Consider the following 19,017-nt stretch of genomic DNA (forward strand, 5'->3'; position numbering starts at 1 on the left):
TGCTACTGCTGTAGCGTTGTCCGACTGAATGCGCACCGGCCGGTGTCTCAGGAAACACTGAAAATGTTGCAGGGCCAAATCGTATTGCCCGTATCTCCAGAATGTTGATCGGGAGAATTATCTCCTGAATGGACCACCGCCCCTGGGCTGTGTGACTCTGGAAAACTGCTCCCCAACCCTGCAGGCTTGCATCGGTCGTCACCACCAACCACTGCTCCGGGGGAAAAGGTTTCCCCTGGACCAGAGACGAGTCGCGAGTCCACCACCGGAGTGAACGTCGGACCAGCGGGGACAACTTGCACCAATGACTGAGAGACAGCAGCCTTCGGTCCCATGCTGACAAGAGCGCATGCTGAAGCGGACGGAGATGGAACTGGGCAAACGGGATTGCCTCCATCGCCGCCACCATTCTGCCCAACACACTCATGCCGTACCGGATGGATCTGGTGCCCGGCTGTAGAAGGTTCCGTACCCCTTGCTTGATTTTTCGCGCCTTGTCCTGAGGGAGGATCACCAGCCCCCGGGAGGTGTTGAAAACCATGCCCAGGAATACGATTCTTTGGGCTGGAACCAAGGACGACTTGTTCCGATTGATCAACCAGCCTAGGCGGGCCAGGGTATCCAGAGTGATACTGACATTGTCCTGGCACTCCTGAAACGACGGCCCCTTTACCAAAAGGTCGTCTAGGTAAGGTAGCACCGATATGCCCCGTGCATGCAGGATGGCCATAACCACCGCCATTATCTTTGTAAAGACTCTGGGGGCAGTGGCTAAACCGAAGGGCAGAGCCACAAATTGGAAATGTCGTCCTCCGATCGCAAATCGCAGGAACCTCTGGTGTGGAGGAAATATCGGAATGTGTAGATATGCATCCTGCACATCGATCGAGGCCAGGAATTCCCCTGGATCCATGGCTGCAATGACCGAGCGGAGGGACTCCATCCGGAATCGCCTGACCCTGATGAATTTGTTGAGGATCTTTAGATCCAGTACTGGCCTCACAGTCCCGTCCTTTTTGGGGACCGAAAACAGGTTGGAGTAAAACCCCTGCGTCTCTTCGCCCTGTGGCACTGGAGCGATGACCCCTTTGCGCTGTAGCGTCATTATAGCCTGTAACAAACTTTCCGCTTGCGAATCTGTCTTGGAAAGTCGGGAACGGAAGAATCGCTGTGGCGGGCGTCCGACAAACTCTATCTTGTACCCGGACGATATTAGTTCTGCCACCCAAGTGTCGCACGCCACTGCGACCCAAACGTGGCTGAACCCTAGTAGGCGTCCGCCCACTGTGTCGTCCGTAGGTACGGAGCGCCTCCAGTCATTTAGCTGGAGGCTTTTGGGATCTGGCCCCCCTCGCCTTGGGCAAACGGCCTCGGCCTCTACCCAGCGGATTGGCCCTGTAAGAGGTTTGCTTTTCCCTACTCTGGCCATCGTTTGCGGAGGAGTATGCCCTGGCCGAAGTCCCCCCCCAGGGGCTACGAAAGGGCCGAAAACGCCTCTGCGTTTGCCTGAATGCCGGGCAACTTCTCTGCTGCGGGAGGAAATTACTTCTCCCCCCTGTGGCTTCTGAGATAAGCTTATCAAGCTTCTCACCGAACAGCCGATTGCCCTGAAAAGGCAATGAGGTTAAGGATTTTTTAGAGATAGAATACGCTTTCCACAACCTCAGCCATAATGCACGCCTAATGGCGATCGCATTTGCTGCTGCCACAGCCGAACACTCGGCCGCGTCCAGTGAGGCGCTGACAAGATAATCACTCGCTCCTGATATCTGATTTGCCACCTCCAAGACCTCCGCGGGCAGATCCCTGTCTTGGAGGGCCTTATACAGAGCGTCCCCCCATGAAACCATGGCTTTAGCCACCCAAGTTGCCGCAAAGGAGGGGGCCAGAGCCGACCCTGCTGCCTCATATACCGAGCGGGCAAGCCCGTCCATGAGGCGATCAGTTGGGTCCTTTATAGAAGAAACACTGGGTATCGACAATAGCGATCTTGATGCTAAACGTGATACCGGTGGGTCCACTACTGGCGACTCTACCCATCCCTTATGGAGCTCAGGAGGAAATGGATACTTTGCTTGCAGCGCTTTTTGCATTGTAAAACGCTTATCCGGGTGTTCTCTATGTTTCTGGACTAGATCCTCAAACTCCGGATGCGTGGCAAACCTTCTATGTGGTCGCCTGGATTTCTTGAAAGAGACCTTGTGACCTGAGGCTGTGGGCACAACGTCCTCGATCTCTAATGTCTGGTTGACTGCCTCAATGAGACTGTCCACCGAGTCCTGGTACCCCAGGCTTTCTAGATTCCAGGCCTCCTCCTCCTCGCCCTCATCCTGATCACTCCCTGAGCTCAGCGACGGGGAAAGAGATGCCCTAATACCTGCCGCCGAAGTTCCGGAGGGCCCGGCCGACGGGGAACGAGCCCTTTTGACATGAGCTTGCCTTGTACTGGAGCGGCCTCTAACGGTTGGAGGGTCCTGAGACGAGGAGGAGCTATCTTCCGCTGGCAGACCACCATCCTTGTCCCTGCCCGGGCCTCGAAGGGATTCAATTGCCCTTGTAAGGGACAGCATAGAATTCGATAAAGACACCGCCCATTCCGGGGGGTCCTGACCCCTGGGTTCTGAAACAGTGGGGGGCTCCTGGGCGCGCTCCGACTCGCAGGCTTCACAAAATTTACCCGCCTGTGCCTTTGGCAGCCTGACCCCACAAGAAACGCAAACAGCGTATAGGAAAGAGTGAGCTTTCCCTTTGGCAGACATATTTGCACAAGCTGAAAGGCAGGGTAGAAGGAGGAGGAGGGTAACCCCTTCCCTGACTACCAGTGCGGCTCTCCAAACGGAGTTGCACTCACCCACCGGCAGCGTCCCACTCCTGCTTGAAGTACCCCGGGAAAACTCTGCATGCGCGGATGCGAGGTGGTAGGGCGGGAGTCTCCGCTCCGGGACTTGTGCGCCCGCCTCTCTCCACCCCCTGGCCTGAGCCACACCAAAAGCCAGTGGGCGGGCCTTCCGGCTGCCACCGGAAGTCGGCGGGCGGGGCCTCGCGCGATACTCACGGGCCTCCAGCGGGGGCCGCGGCCTCCGGCCGCACTCCGGAACACACGGGCGTGCGGCGTCCGGGTGTAGCGCCACTCTGGGCAAACGGCCTCCTACCGTTACTCACCGGGGGAGAGAGGCAACGGGCGAGCGAGAGAGGCGAATCTCCCTATTATTAAAGGTGAGCAGGGCCTTCCGCCGTGGGGCTCCATCCCCGGCAGGGAGGGGGAGGTTTCTGGAACCGGCTTCTTCCCCCTGTACTCGGCCGCGTCCAGTGTCTGGATTCCTCGGCTCACCTGCGCCTCCAACTCAACCCCTGGACTCGCTACCTAGGGGCGGAAGGGGCCTCAATAAAATGAGTTGTAGGAGAGGAACAACGTGGAGGCTGACCCCTGGGTTCTGCTCACACGTGCTCGCCTGTTGAAGTTGTGGGGAAACCGCATCCTCTTATCAGGATGCGTTGCCGCCTCTTTACAAAATAAAAAAAGAAAAATGGTTGTCTGGGAAAAAGTCCCAGATGTGTCCCTCGGTGCGGGAGAGGACACGTGGAGGGTTAGTCACACGTGGTCGCCCGTTGATGATTTGGGGAGATCGGACCCTCTCTATAGGATCCGTCGCCCCTGTCTTATCTTCATAGAAAAAGAGAAAAAAGAAGAAAAAAAAAAAAAAAAAAAAAAAAATCTAGTCTGGAGCTCCAGACTGCGTGTGCCTCCATCAGACACTAAGCAAAAAACTGAGTTACGCCCGGTCTGGGGGCGAGGGTGTATGCGGCAGAGGAGGAGCTAACTTTTTTTTGTATACTTAGTGTCAGCCTCCAGACGGCAGAAGCACACACCCACAGTCTCTGTGTCCCCCAATGAGACGAAGGAGAAAAAATGAAGGATCTCTCTGGCAGTTAACCATGTCATGTAACACAGTTCCCACTCCGGGCCAGCAGGGGGAGCTCTGAACCAGAATAGGGGGAGGAGTGCTCTCTGAGGGCCAGGAAGGGAAATTAGTAGTTAGTGTGAGGAGGAAGAGTGTAGACGTGTGGAGAGAAGCTGGAGGTTGAGCTGAGGATAGAGAGCTCCCTCCCAGTGATAGTGCATTATCTGGAGTCTGGTCTCCACGGTTGTAAGGATACTGAAGGTCCTGCAACAGAAACCAGAGGAATAGGAAGCTGTAAATGCTCTATTCCCAACTAAGACTCGGAGGCACAACAGCGAAGGGTGAGCCAAGAGAGATAGAAGGCTACAGCTGTCTGCTATACGAGGTAGATCCAAAAGGGAAGAAGGAGGAACTTCAGTGTAACACTGTACTGCATGTACCTCAAGCCAGCTCTAGGACGGAGACTACACAACCCATCTGACAGAGAGATTCCTAAGTTGCTTCCAGGCTAATCATCTCCTGTGCCATCTGTAATCTGGACCCTGGACTGCACTTACAAGTAAAGGTAAAGAAACTACATTCCGCTGTGTCCTTGCCTTCTTCCTGCAACTTCTTCAGCACTGCTACATCTCTGTGCCAGACACTGCACCCTCTTCCCCAACATCTATCTACACTGCCCTGGGACCAACCGCCCTGCCTGTGGAGGGCTACAACATCTTTGCTACACTACACGATCTGTCCCAGAGGTTCTATCCGCAGCGTCGGCTTAACACCTTCATTGCCGAACACCACAGGTGGCGTCACGAATCACTCAAACTTTATTTCACCACTCAAACCCCCTTTTACATGGGCACCCAGGGCCACGGACCGGGTCACCGCTGCTGTGACATTCCCCTCTGAAGGACCGGCCCGGTACCGAGTACCCCACAGCCCTGAGAGGGCGACCCATTAGCTAGTAAATAGCGATACATCCTAGCGCACTGATGACATCACGCCGCAGGTACTAGGAGAGCGGGTGTACGACGCAGCACTACAGAAGCCTTTTACCTCTCTGGCCATAGAGGCTGCACAAGTACAAAGCTAAAGTCAGTCATCGTGAGCTTCAGAGGATTAAATGGGGACATTCAGGCTCTGAATAGAAATAAATGGCATCATTAAAGGGGTAATAAATGTCAAATTGACACAAAAATCAGTTCCTCTTATTGTCCACTTACCATTTACCATTCTTTATTAATGCCCTTCTTTGCCCTTTGGGTGCTATATGAGCAATAAACTGGAAAAGGGTCATCCAGAAAGGACCAAAGGGGCCAATGGCACACAGGAGTCACCGATTTCTGTGACCATATTCCAGGTATTGCTCCTTTTGTGACCGTACGTTCATTATCTCATTTCTCCACAACTGAGATTCATTGACCCCATTACAGAGGAAGAATTACAGCCATGTATATGTACAGCCATGTTGTATCTCCTCCCCGGGGCTCCACCTTGTTACACATACAGTAACAGATTATATGCATTACCTCTCTAATAAATGACCATTGTGGTAGTCGATCCTGTTACACGTTAGTGAGCTTTAGAGGGGGTTCGCTTCTGACAGCCACTGACATCCCCCCCCCCTGTGAGACACAATTGTGGGGTGACGATCGGTTATTACGGCAGCCGGGAACCTTCTGGAGGCCTCCATGTCTGCCATGTGAAATCTACTTTAAGGCTATGTGCCCGCGTAGTGATTCTGAAGCAGAATAAACCTGAGCAGAATCGCACACCCTGCTCCCGGGACAGCGCATGCGTTTTTTTACGCGCTTTTGTAAGCGTTGGTCAAGCGTTTTTGCATACGTTTTCCTAAGCGTTTTTGCCCATATAATTGATGGTATGCGGAATCGCGTGCGATTCCGCAAAATTAATGAACATGCTGCGTTTTTAATCGCTAAGCGTTTCCGCAGCGGTTAAAAACGCACCATTGGCACAACATGTGCGTTTTTCATTAAAAATCAGTTGGATGCTTTTCTTAAGCGTTTCTGCAGCAGAATCGCTTGTCTAAAAAGCGCTGCAGAAACACTTAAAAAACGCTACGTGGGCACACAGCCTAAAACTCAGCCTGAACCTTCTTCAGTCTGTGCCCCGTTCTAACAAGTCAGTTACAATCCGTAATATGTGTATATCTCATTATCTCTTTACTTACGCTCTGATGTAGTCTCCACTCCCATCTTCCATGCCTATCTCGAACACGGGGGTCTCCTCACTCACTTCCTCACTAAATAACATAACCCATTAGAAGAGAGGGTTAGATTGCGTACACACATAGCAATCATGGTGCATTTTTGTGCAAAAGTTTTTGCTGTGCTTTTGGAAAAATTTGGCAACTAGTACATAATTCAGTGTCTCCTCAGTGCCCATTTGCCACTCATTATTCCCCTTTAGTGCTCTTCTGTGCCACTTGGGTGCTACAGGAGCAATAAATTGAAAATTTTCATCCAGTTTGCACTGAACAGAATTATACTAAAAAGCAGGTGGGTGGCACTTGCATAGGGCGGCGGGTTACAAGGGGCAGCATTTGCATTGCATAGGGTGGTGAGTTATATAGGGCGGCACTTGCATAGGGCGGCGGGTTACAAGGGGCAGCATTTGCATTGCATCGGGTGGTGAGTTATATAGGGCGGCACTTGCATAGGGCGGCGGGTTACAAGGGGCAGCATTTGCATTGCATAGGGTGGTGAGTTATATAGGGCGGCACTTGCATAGGGCGGCGGGTTACAAGGGGCAGCATTTGCATTGCATAGGGTGGTGAGTTATATAGGGCGGCACTTGCATAGGGCGGCGCGGCGGGTTACAAGGGGCAGCATTTGCATTGCATAGGGTGGTGAGTTATATAGGGCGGCACTCGCATAGGGCGGCGGGTTACAAGGGGCAGCATTTGCATTGCATAGGGTGGTGAGTTACATAGGGCGGCACTTGCATAGGGCGGCGGGTTATAAGGGGCAGCATTTGCATCAAAACTGTGTATTTTTTTTCAAAAATCTCCTTCTCTCCTCTAGACACTTGAAGAAAATCTGCATCTTTCTGAAGGAGGCGGGGGAGCGCCACATTCATTTGTATCTTAAAGACGCAAATACAAATGAACTTCTGAGCTCGCTGGCACTTCTGAAGTCAATGGAGCTCCTAACCCAACATGCGTGCTCACACTACTGACATGATGGCAGAGCGAAGAGGTCACCTCATCACACTCCATACACAGTGTGGTGTCATTTCTTGCGCAGGGAGCACAGGGAAGGGCAATTATTTATTCAGGGGCACAGCCTACGGCTTAGGCTAGTTTTACACTAGCATTATAGGGCGCAGCGCACGGCCGCCACTAAGCCCCGCCCCTGGCCGTGCCCCCTCCGGTCAGTTCCTCCTCTGATCGCATGACGCTGCATGCGATCAGCATACCCTATATTTAGGATTGGGTACGCTGGTCGTGCGCTGGTCTGGTTTTGCTGGCGCTGCGCCCAGTGCTCAAAAACGCACTGTATTGCATTTTTGTGCGCTGGGCGCAGCGCCAGCAAAATCAGACCAGCGCATGACCAGCATACCAAATCCTAAATATAGGGTATGCTGATCGCATGCAGCGTCATGCGATCAGAGGAGGAACTGACCGGAGGGGGCACGGCCAGGGGCGTGGCTTAGCGGCGGCCGTGCGCTGCGCCCTGTAACGCTAGTGTGAAACGAGCCTTAATTGGGGACAAAATGGGTGGCTATTTTTATTCAGGCGGCATTATAATGACCGTGTCGGGATGTGCTGCAGAAGACTGGAGAAAAGGAAAATCTGCAGAGATGAGCAGTGGCTGAGAAAAGTCATGGAGTCAGGTACTTAGATCTAAGGAGCATTTACATTGATCAGTTGCAGCCTTTAAACGAGCGCTGATCTGCTATATGAAGCCGACCGGCAGTCACTTAATAGCCATCACAGGATGCGACTTCACTCTCACGTCCACAGAACGATCGTTACCATGATCATCCTGTGCACATAGAAAACAATTGTTCTCAGCAGCACGTGTGCACAGGACAATGTGTCGCTGAGAAAAATGGTATTTAAAGGAAATCTTTCACTCCCAAAATGCCAATTAATCTGAATACACATTTATAAAAGACTGAACATATGAACAGCAAGTCGTAATAACATTGCATGAGGTCATTTGTTTAGTGCCTTTTCAGGAGGGTTCCAGAGCACATCTGTGTGCACATCTCCTTAGTCTGACTAATCAGTAGGGGGCGTGATCACTTAAAGTGCCTAGGGCAGCATGAACGCCAAATACGGCCCTGCTAAAGGGGTAAATGGCTACTTCGGAGACACTGACTTTAGTGGCCACTTTCCTTTGATTGTCACTTTTACGTTCTTCTATAGTACCCGTCCATAACAAACAACTGCGAAGAGAAGGAGGGGGAACAATGAAGGCATAATGGGTCCCTGTGTGTTACAACACAGAAGGACATTATGTTAGGGCTGGCGGAACGCACCAAATTATAAAATAATAGTAGGTGCGTTCGCAGCCCGGGGTCCACCGTGCAGAGGTGGTACACTGCTGCTAAGTAATGGCGGACGAATTAAGTGGTGTGAAAACAGTCACACGTGGGTTACATCACCCAATGTGAACAGGGGCGAACTCTGTTAATGCACAGAGCCGTACAACTGCTGAACGTAGATGCCGGAGCCTGTTTAGCTCACAGAGCCTGGCCAAAGAGCACACAGCAAGCAGCCACAGAACTCTACCCCAAGGACACGGGGTTAGAGTCCTTCTAGGCCCACTGAGCGCGCGGCGTCGCTGCCGCGACCGCCGCTATAGACGCTGGCTACGGAGCACGTGCACTGAGGCGTGCCGAGTCCCTGGTGAGGACTGATGCTTGACTCAACCTCTGACCTACCTACACCTAAGCCTGGGCGCTAGCAGGCTAGGCTGCACAACATATGCGTACCAAGGGTAGGGATTTCATAATGAGTCAGTCACCAGAGACATTCATACGTGCATACATCACTCACTCCTTATAGACTGAAAATACAGGCTATCCTAGCGCATGGCCGAGTGGCCATGCGAACCTTTTATAGCCGCGAGCGTCCGGGACCTTCCTGGCTTCTCAGATGGGCCAATGCAAACACGAGCAGGACCTTAGCACGTGACCTTCGATCTCCAATGGGAGATCACTCCACGGGCATGCTCAGTGGCCTGACATGGGGACTTAGTCCTTGGAGAATCTTGCTGCTGAGCAGCATGTATTGCCATAGCTGTGCCAGAGGTAGCAGCAAGCAAACCCACGGAGCTGGTCTGGGCAGAGCGCCGGGACCGACGAGTTTGCTGAGCAACCTCCTCTGCGGCTGGAGAGGAATGGGAGACTGCTGGAAGTAAGGCTCGGGATTCTCGCTGTGCAGCGACAGAAATCCGACGCCTAACACATTATATAAGCATTGACACTTCTGAATAGAAAAAAGAGATAGAAACGTTTCTAAAGTTAGTTTCTTCCACAATTATAATATAGATACAGCATGTAGGCATTCTCCAAGATAAGAGGTTTTCCAGGACTTCCCCAGTCACGGTCTATAGTGTAAATGCGGCCGTGATAGTTCTGATAACTTACGCTTCAGGTACAGTTTGCATTTAATATGGTCTTGCTTTTAACACATTTAGGAGGCCGTAATGGCACAGCAAATCTAAAAAACGTAGAGTAGGACTGCCCCATATGAGAATGCCTTGGCGTGGCGGCTCAAATAATTGATCAATATTTTGCTAAATGTCTCATCTTGAAATACAGTTAGAAATCAGTATGTGCATATGCACTTTATGTATTGCGTTCTGACCATAAGCAGCGCTGGCTTCTCCCCCTCTTTTTATTTACTATAAAACTCAGCCTGAACCTTCTTCAGTCTGTGCCCCGTTCTAACAAGTCAGTTACAATCTGTAATATGTGTATATCTCATTATCTCTTTACTTACGCTCTGATGTAGTCTCCACTCCCATCTTCCATGCCTATCTCGAACACGGGGGTCTCCTCACTCACTTCCTCACTAAATAACATAACCCATTAGAAGAGAGGGTTAGATTGCGTACACACATAGCAATCATGGTGCATTTTTGTGCAAAAGTTTTTGCTGTGCTTTTGGAAAAAATTTGGCAACTAGTACATAATTCAGTGCCTCCTCAGTGCCCATTTGCCACTCATTATTCCCCTTTAGTGCTCTTCTGTGCCACTTGGGTGCTACAGGAGCAATGAATTGAAAATTTGCATCCAGTTTGCACTGAACAGAATGATACTAAAAAGCAGGGGGGTGGCACTTGCATAGGGCGGCGGGTTACAAGGGGCAGCATTTTCATTGCATAGGGTGGTGAGTTGTATAGGGCGCAGTTGCATAGGGCGGCGGGTTACAAGGGCCAGCATTTGCATTGCATAGGGTGGTGAGTTATATAGGGCGGCACTTGCATAGGGCGGCGGATTACAAGGGGCAGCATTTGCATTGCATAGGGTGGTGAGTTACATAGGGCGGCACTTGCATAGGGCGGCGGGTTACAAGGGGCAGCATTTGCATTGCATAGGGTGGTGAGTTATATAGGGCGGCACTTGCATAGGGCGGCGGATTACAAGGGGCAGCATTTGCATTGCATAGGGTGGTGAGTTACATAGGGCGGCACTTGCATAGGGCGGCGGGTTACAAGGAGCAGCATTTGCATTGCATAGGGTGGTGAGTTATATAGGGCGGCACTTGCATAGGGCGGCGGGTTACAAGGGGCAGCATTTGCATTGCATAGGGTGGTGAGTTATATAGGGCGGCACTTGCATAGGGCGGCGGGTCACAAGGGGCAGCATTTGCATTGCATAGGGTGGTGAGTTATATAGGGCGGCACTTGCATAGGGCGGCGGATTACAAGGGGCAGCATTTGCATTGCATAGGGTGGTGAGTTACATAGGGCGGCACTTGCATAGGGCGGCGGGTTACAAGGGGCAGTATTTGCATTGCATAGGGTGGTGAGTTACATAGGGCGGCACTTGCATAGGGCGGCGGGTTACAAGGGGCAGCATTTGCATTGCATAGGGTGGTGAGTTATATAGGGCGGCACTTGCATAGGGCGGCGGATTACAAGGGGCAGCATTTGCATTGCATAGGGTGGTGAGTTACATAGGGCGGCACTTGCATAGGGCGGCGGGTTACAAGGGGCAGTATTTGCATTGCATAGGGTGGTGAGTTACATAGGGCGGCACTTGCATAGGGCGGCGGGTTACAAGGGGCAGCATTTGCATTGCATAGGGTGGTGAGTTATATAGGGCGGCACTTGCATAGGGCGGCGGATTACAAGGGGCAGCATTTGCATTGCATAGGGTGGTGAGTTACATAGGGCGGCACTTGCATAGGGCGGCGGGTTACAAGGGGCAGCATTTGCATTGCATAGGGTGGTGAGTTATATAGGGCGGCACTTGCATAGGGCGGTGGATTACAAGGGGCAGCATTTGCATTGCATAGGGTGGTGAGTTACATAGGGCGGCACTTGCATAGGGCGGCGGGTTACAAGGGGCAGCATTTGCATTGCATAGGGTGGTGAGTTACATAGGGCGGCACTTGCATAGGGCGGCGGGTTACAAGGGGCAGCATTTGCATTGCATAGGGTGGTGAGTTATATAGGGCGGAACTTGCATAGGGCGGCGGATTACAAGGGGCAGCATTTGCATTGCATAGGGTGGTGAGTTACATAGGGCGGCACTTGCATAGGGCGGCGGGTTACAAGGGGCAGCATTTGCATTGCATAGGGTGGTGAGTTATATAGGGCGGCACTTGCATAGGGCGGCGGATTACAAGGGGCAGCATTTGCATTGCATAGGGTGGTGAGTTACATAGGGCGGCACTTGCATAGGGCGGCGGGTTACAAGGGGCAGCATTTGCATTGCATAGGGTGGTGAGTTATATAGGGCGGCACTTGCATAGGGCGGCGGATTACAAGGGGCAGCATTTGCATTGCATAGGGTGATGAGTTACATAGGGCGGCACTTGCATAGGGCGGCGGGTTACAAGGGGCAGTATTTGCATCAAAACTGTATTTTTTTAAAAAAATCTCCTTCTCTCCTCTAGACACTTGAAGAAAATCTGCATCTTTCTGAAGGAGGCGGGGGAGCGCCACATTCATCTGTATCTTAAAGACGCAAATACAAATGAACTTCTGAGCTCGCTGGCACTTCTGAAGTCAATGGAGCTCCTAACCCAACATGCGTGCTCACACTACTGACATGATGGCAGAGCGAAGAGGTCACCTCATCACACTCCATACACAGTGTGGTGTCATTTCTCGCGCAGGGAGCACAGGGAAGGGCAACTATTTTTTCAGGGGCACAGCTTAGGGCTTAATTGGGGTGCAAAATGGGTGGCTACTTTTATTGAGGCGGCATTATAATGACACTGTTGTTATTAAGGGCACCGTGTCGGGATGTGCTGCAGAAGACTGGAGAAAAAGAAAATCTGCAGAGATGAGCAGTGGCTGAGAAAAGTCATGGAGTCAGGTACTTAGATCTAAGGAGCATTTACATTGATCAGTTGCAGCCTTTAAGCGAGCGCTGATCTGCTATATGAAGCCGACCGGCAGTCACTTAATAGCCATCACAGGATGCGACTTCACTCTCATGTCCACAGAACGATCGTTACCATGATCATCCTGTACACATAGGAAACCATTATTTTCAGCAGCACGTGTGCACAGGACAATGTGTCACTGAGAAAAATGATATTTAAAGAAAATCTTTCACTCCCAAAATGCCAATTAATCTGCAGACACATTTATAAAACACTGAACATATGAACAGCAAGTCGTTATAACATTGTATGAGGTCATTTACTTTAGCATTTATTTAATGATTTTTCAGGCAGGTTACAGAGCACATCTGTGTGCACATCCCCTTAGTCTGACTAATCAGTAGGGGGCGTGATCACTTAAAGTGCCTAGGACAGCATGAGCGCCAAATACGGCCCTGCTAAAGGCGTAAATGGCTACTTAGGAGACACTGACTTTAGTGGCCACTTTCCTTTGACTGTCACTTTTACGGCCTTCTATAGTACCCGTCCATAACAGACAAGTGCAAGAGGAGGAGGGGGAACAATGAAGGCATAATGGGTCCCTGTGTGTTACAACACAGAAGGACATTATATAAGCAATGACACTTCTGAATAGAAAAAAAGTGATAGAAATGTTTCTAAAGTTAGTTTCTTCCACAAGTATGAGAATATATATATATATATATATATATATATATATATATATATATATATATATATATATATATATATATATATATATATATATATATATATATATATATATATACACACAGTATGTAGGCCGTTCTCCAAGATAAGATGTTTTCCAGGACTTGAGGACTTCCCTGTCACGGTCTATAGGGTCCATTAGTGTAAATGCGGCCGTGATAGTTCTGATAACTTACCTCGCCCAGGCTATTTTTATTTGGCGCTGTGTCCTATAAAAAAAGAAAAAATTAGCTTTAGTTAGAAAAAGTGATACTCAAGTAACAGAAAATATCATCTAATTAGCGTCTTTTTAATGAATGCAATTACAGATAGTTCCATTCAGGGACATGTATGGAGTTGTAAGGAAATACACAATCGGCACCGGACTTTCCTGTATGTGGATGGAATAAAAGTGAAGTTTTACGGCATCTGATGCCGTCGTTTGGGTTTTCTTTAAAAGCAGACATTATACAAGTGCACAGAGGCTGGGGTGACATATCTATAGGGGGCAGAGGTAGCAGTTGCATTGGGACCTGGTGTCTTTAGGAAACCAATAGCTCTTCTGCTACATCTAAACTCATTAGCATTGTAAATGGTTTATGGTAGTTGAGGGTCCCTGTTAAGTATTTTATATTGGGACGTGAGATATTCAGTTTACACCTCTGATTGCATCTATGTCTCATAGTGGAAAATAATGGAGGACATCAAACAGTGAAAGTCGTGCACCATGACTGCACCAATTACTTACGGCAGTGACTCCTCACTCGGCCATGCAATTTTTATATGGCATCCAAAGCGCCTGAAATAAAAAACATACAGCTCTGGTTAGAAGAATTGCTGCTTAGGAAGCCTATGGATAAAGTCATCTGCCTGTATACAGCTGCTATAGATGTATCCTTCAGTAACGTTTTCCAAGAGACTCGGGGATGTTCTGGGAGTGATGGCGACAACGTTATAACCTCACTATATCTCTACTTACAATCTGATGTCCTCATTGCTGCTGCTGCTGCCTTCAGATCTTCTCTCCATCACATCCTCCTCTTCTCCCTCCTCTTCCTCACTATTGGATATATAACAGACTCTATTTAGTAACTTTAATAAACTCCCATTGTTATAAATCACTCAGTTTATACGAGAAAGTTTTCTATCCATCATCACTGTTATCCTCCAGTTGCCAACCAGTGGCAGAATGAAGGCTGCTGTTTATGGTGGATTGTGTATGGAGGACATACACTCACTGGCCACTTTATTAGGTACACCATGCTAGTAAGGGGTTGGACCCCCTTTTGCCTTCAGAACTGCCTCAGTTCTTCGTGGCAGAGATTCAACAAGGTGCTGGAAGCATTCCTCAGAGATTTTGGACCATATTGACATGATGGCATCACACAGTTGGCGCAGATTTGTCGGCTGCACATCCCTGATGCGAATCTCCCGTTCCACCACATCCCAAAGATGCTCTATTGGATTGAGATCTGGTGACTGAGGAGGCCATTTGAGTACAGTAAACTCATTGTCATGTTCAAGAAACCAATCTGAGATGATTCGAGGTTTATGACATGGCGCATTATCCTGCTGAAAGTAGCCATCAGATGTTGGGTACATTGTGGTCATAAAGGGATGGACATGGTCAGCAACAATACTCAGGTAGGCTGTGGCATTGCAACGATGCTCAATTGGTACCAAGGGGCCCAAAGAGTGCCCAGAAAAAATTCCCCACACCATGACACCACCACCACCAGCCTGAACCGTTGATACAAGGCAGGATGGATCCATGCTTTCATGTTGTTTACGCCAAATTCTGACCCTACCATCCCAATGTCGCAGCAGAAATCGAGACTCATCAGACCAGGCAACGTTTTTCCAATCTTCTACTGTCCAATTTCGATGAGCTTGTGCAAATTGTAGCCTCAGTTTCCTGTTCTTAGCTGAGAGGAGTGGTACCCAGTGTGGTCTTCTGCTGCTGTAGCCCATCTGCCTCAAAGTTCGACGCACTGTGCGTTCAGAGATGCTCTTCTGCCTACCTTGGTTGTAACGGGTGGCAATTTGAGTCACTGTTGCCTTTCTATCAGCTCGAACCAGTCTGCCCATTCTCCTCTGACCTCTGGCATCAACATGGCATTTCCGGCCACAGAACTGCCGCTCACTGGATTTTTTTTCTTTTTCGGAACATTCTCTGTAAACCCTAGAGATGGTTGTGCGTGAAAATCCCAGTAGATCAGCAGTTTCTGAAATTCTCAGACCAGCCCTTCTGGCACCAACAATCATGCCACGTTCAAAGGCACTCAAATCACCTTTCTTCCCCATACTGATGCTCGGTTTGAACTGCAGGAGATTGTCTTGACCATGTCTACATGCCTAAATGCACTGAGTTGCCGCCATGTGATTGGCTGATTAGAAATTAAGTCTTAACACACAGTTGGACAGGTGTACCTAATAAAGTGGCCAGTGAGTGTATATGGTGTCATAAAACTTCCAGGCATGGTCCATGAAAATCGCTCTAAGAAAAATTGTCAGTGTTACTCACAGCAACCAATTAGATCATTGCTCTCATTTTAAAGGAAACGGAGATGCTAAAATCTGGATTCTGATTGGCCACACTGATACTTTGTCTTAGACTTATTATACATGAATACCCCTGTGTCGGCTGATGGTGGCACAGTGATAATGAGGGTATGGGCGCAGTCAGACGTCTATGAAATAAGGACGACTATTGTATCAGAATGCTCAGACTGGCCGGCAGCTCTCCTTACCTGAGCATGACAGCATGTATTTCTATGTAGCTGGCACACTTGGGTTAGGATAGCCACCGGCCAGTCCGAGCATTGAGATGCGTGTTATACGGCTGTCTGTCTACGCCCTATGTGAAATCCTCCTGAATTTCCTACTCTTTTTACATCGTTCGCCCTTATAGATGCATTGATTATGGCAATAGAATATATGGGGGAACCTCTGACAAATGTTACCCTGTTTATTACACCAACTTACGGAATGGTCTCCAGAGTAGGGGCGCGGGAAGCTTTTCCAAATTTATTGGGTCTGCAATAGAACATACAGCTGTGGTTAGAATCATTTACACCTTGGCTCATCATTTGCAACTTTTTTTTAAGTCACTTTCCTTTTTTTTTTTATCTTGTGGTATTGGTTTCTGTTTTGGCACCAAATTCATCAAAATGGTGCTCGCGGTTCATGAATCTGTCGCAAAGTCAAAAATGGGCTTTTTTTTTCCCTCTCTTGAACTTATTTTGCGACTTTTGGTCCCATATTTAGGTGTACTCAAAAATGCACCAGAAGGAGGAGGAGACTAGAGTGAAATTGTGCAAAATTTTTAGAAAATTCCAATTGTTCAATCAGGCGAAAACATCTGGAATTGCTAAAACTACAGCCACAAAGCCAAAACAAAGGTGAGCACATGTGAAAAAGACTTAAAAAAAAAGGCACAAATAGAAAATGAATTGGGTGAAAACAACAAAAAAGTGCAAAACACAAAACTAGACATAAAGCAGGATCAAAGGTGGTGATGAATTGGGGTCATTATACAGCATATATAACCTGTCCCTCAGATAACGGCATGGACATCACCTCCAAGATCTCTATAGCTCTGCGTTCACAAAGATTGTAATGTACATTATGATGATCCTTTATTCTATGGCACACATGTCAAACTCTGGCCCACGGGCCAAATCTGGTCCTCTGGGTGATTATATTTGGTCTGTGACACCGAGGACTATCTGGAACCATTATACTGTATGCAGGACCTTATAGGGTCCATTATGTGTATGGAGGACTATGTGGGGCCGATTATACTGTATGGAGGACTATGTGGGGCCCATTAAACTGTATAGAGGACTATGTGGGGCCCAGTATACTGTATGGAGGACTGTCTGGAGCCATTATAGTGTATGGAGGACTATGTGGGGTCCATTATACTGTATGGAGGAATATGTGGAGCCCATTATACTGGATGGAGGACCGTAATTTACTCATGACCTCACTGTTATCCTATGAAGAAAAAGGATGAGTAGCAGTAAGAAGAAATCAACGGGGCCTAAATTCTTTATTATTGAAAGCAATTTTATCCTTCACATGGAAACATTGTAAATTCCCATGAAAGAGAGTAGTAATGTCATGATGCCATCACTATGGAGTCCTCCCTTTACTCTACACATACTACTCCTATATGAATGTGGAAAGAAGATGTAATAAGATACATACTTGAATATTGGCTTCCACAGCTTTATAAACCATATCCATCTCCTAAAGAAAAAAACAAGAAAAAAGAATGAATAATATTACTCATACACATTCACCAAATTGGTAGGACGATAAATGATACTAAGGAGCCTTAATATAAACAATGCAGACTGATAGCGATCATCTCTGTGGTGGATTATTACAGGGAGAGTCTAGGATTATCAATAATCCCAATTATATGATATACTTACAGAAATTCCTCCTCCTCCCTCTCCGCTTTTGTCAACCTATAGAACAGTAAGGAAGACAATTAGCAATGATTGTATCTGCTCCGCAGCTGATAACAGAAGATCAACGCTCACTAAAATGTACAACTGGTGTAGTGTACGGCCCCTTCACATGTACGTGTGTCCGGTACACGTGGCATCCATCTTCTCATGTACTGGAGACACATATCCACACGTACCCAGTATCACTTATGGGACTGTTCACATGTCCGTATTTTACTGTCAGCACTGATGACAAGAGGCAATACAGGTCTATGGGTCCATGTAACACATGTTCAGCACACGAATGGCGTCAGTGTACAATCTGTGTGTGGTGTTTAACATTGCCAAGTATAGGAGAAGAAATAAACGGATGTCACGCAGATAGCACACTGTTGACACACTAATGGTACTGTGGCGCCCCTGAGGGTTCAGTCGCCACAGTGGTACTGCACCTCATCCAGAGGTGTGGTATTCCGCTCTTAGGTAAAGAGGGAGCACCACCCAGAACTCACACACTTACACTCAACACTAGACCTGTCTAGGCCAGGGAGGGAGTAGGTAGAGGGTGTGGGTGGAGAAAACAGCAGGGGGAGAGCTGAAGGAATTGACAGTGAGAGAGTGAGACAGTTGGAGATGGGTACTTGAGCAGTGAGGAGCTCGTCGCTGGACCAGCAGACAGTAGAAAGAAAGGAAAGACAGAGAAACAGAAAGATAAGCTTCAGTGGAGGAGAAAAAGAAGGGGTCCTAGGGGCACGGGTAGTGAGAAATCCACCCGTGGGGCCCGTATCCACCCCAACTGTAGTTGGGTGGAGGGACCGGGTAGCAGTAGGGGACCGGCCCCAGATTAGTCAAGAAACTAAGGACTCAGCTAGCTAACCAGAGGTTGAAGTATCTGCATGTGCTGCAGCCACTTCCAACACATTAGCCGAAAAGGCAGCCGGATAGGATTAAGGGGACCTGGAACACATCACCTGATAACATCTGGGACTGCTGGCTTGGGACACTGTGTGTGAAGGCGCAGGGCAGGAGAGGAGAGAGCCAGCGCAGTGAGACAGCCAGGAAAGGAACATCTGAAGGGGGTTCTGACACGGTGTACCCCAAATTATCTGAGAGCTGGCTGGGCCAGTACACTGATGTCACACTGATGGAACACCGACGGCACACTAAAGACACAGATGGCACACTGATGACATTCTGATTGGTACACTGATGGCACACTGACTCAATGATGACAAACTGATGGCTCACTGAGGGCTCAATGAGGGCCTACTGATGACACCAGTACTTGTATTCTACGGACATGTGAAGGGGACCCAAGATGAATTTCCCCCCTATGAATTAATTTCCAAAAATGTGAACACTATAAATCTGCCACATCTGAATTGGCATGAGGCCAAGTTCA

The 19,017-nt window shown here is 48.8% G+C and overlaps 1 protein-coding gene across 1 annotated transcript in view; it reads right to left on the bottom strand.

The window, feature by feature from the left end:
- The window catches only part of LOC141095885 (macrophage mannose receptor 1-like), a 155,799-nt gene that overhangs the window by 128,831 nt on the left and 7,951 nt on the right, over positions 1-19,017 (bottom strand). Inside the window, exons 3-5 of the mRNA XM_073582260.1 lie at positions 17,598-17,633; positions 17,368-17,409; positions 13,353-13,385 (exon numbers count right to left, since the gene is read on the bottom strand). Coding sequence (XP_073438361.1) covers positions 13,353-13,385; positions 17,368-17,409; positions 17,598-17,633 — 111 coding nt within the window. The remainder of the gene's footprint in view (positions 1-13,352; positions 13,386-17,367; positions 17,410-17,597; positions 17,634-19,017) is intronic.

The sequence above is a fragment of the Dendrobates tinctorius genome, unplaced genomic scaffold (assembly GCF_039654945.1).
Source record: "Dendrobates tinctorius isolate UK_male_01 unplaced genomic scaffold, ASM3965494v1 ptg000070l, whole genome shotgun sequence".
In the NCBI taxonomy this organism is placed as follows: Eukaryota; Metazoa; Chordata; class Amphibia; order Anura; family Dendrobatidae; genus Dendrobates; species Dendrobates tinctorius.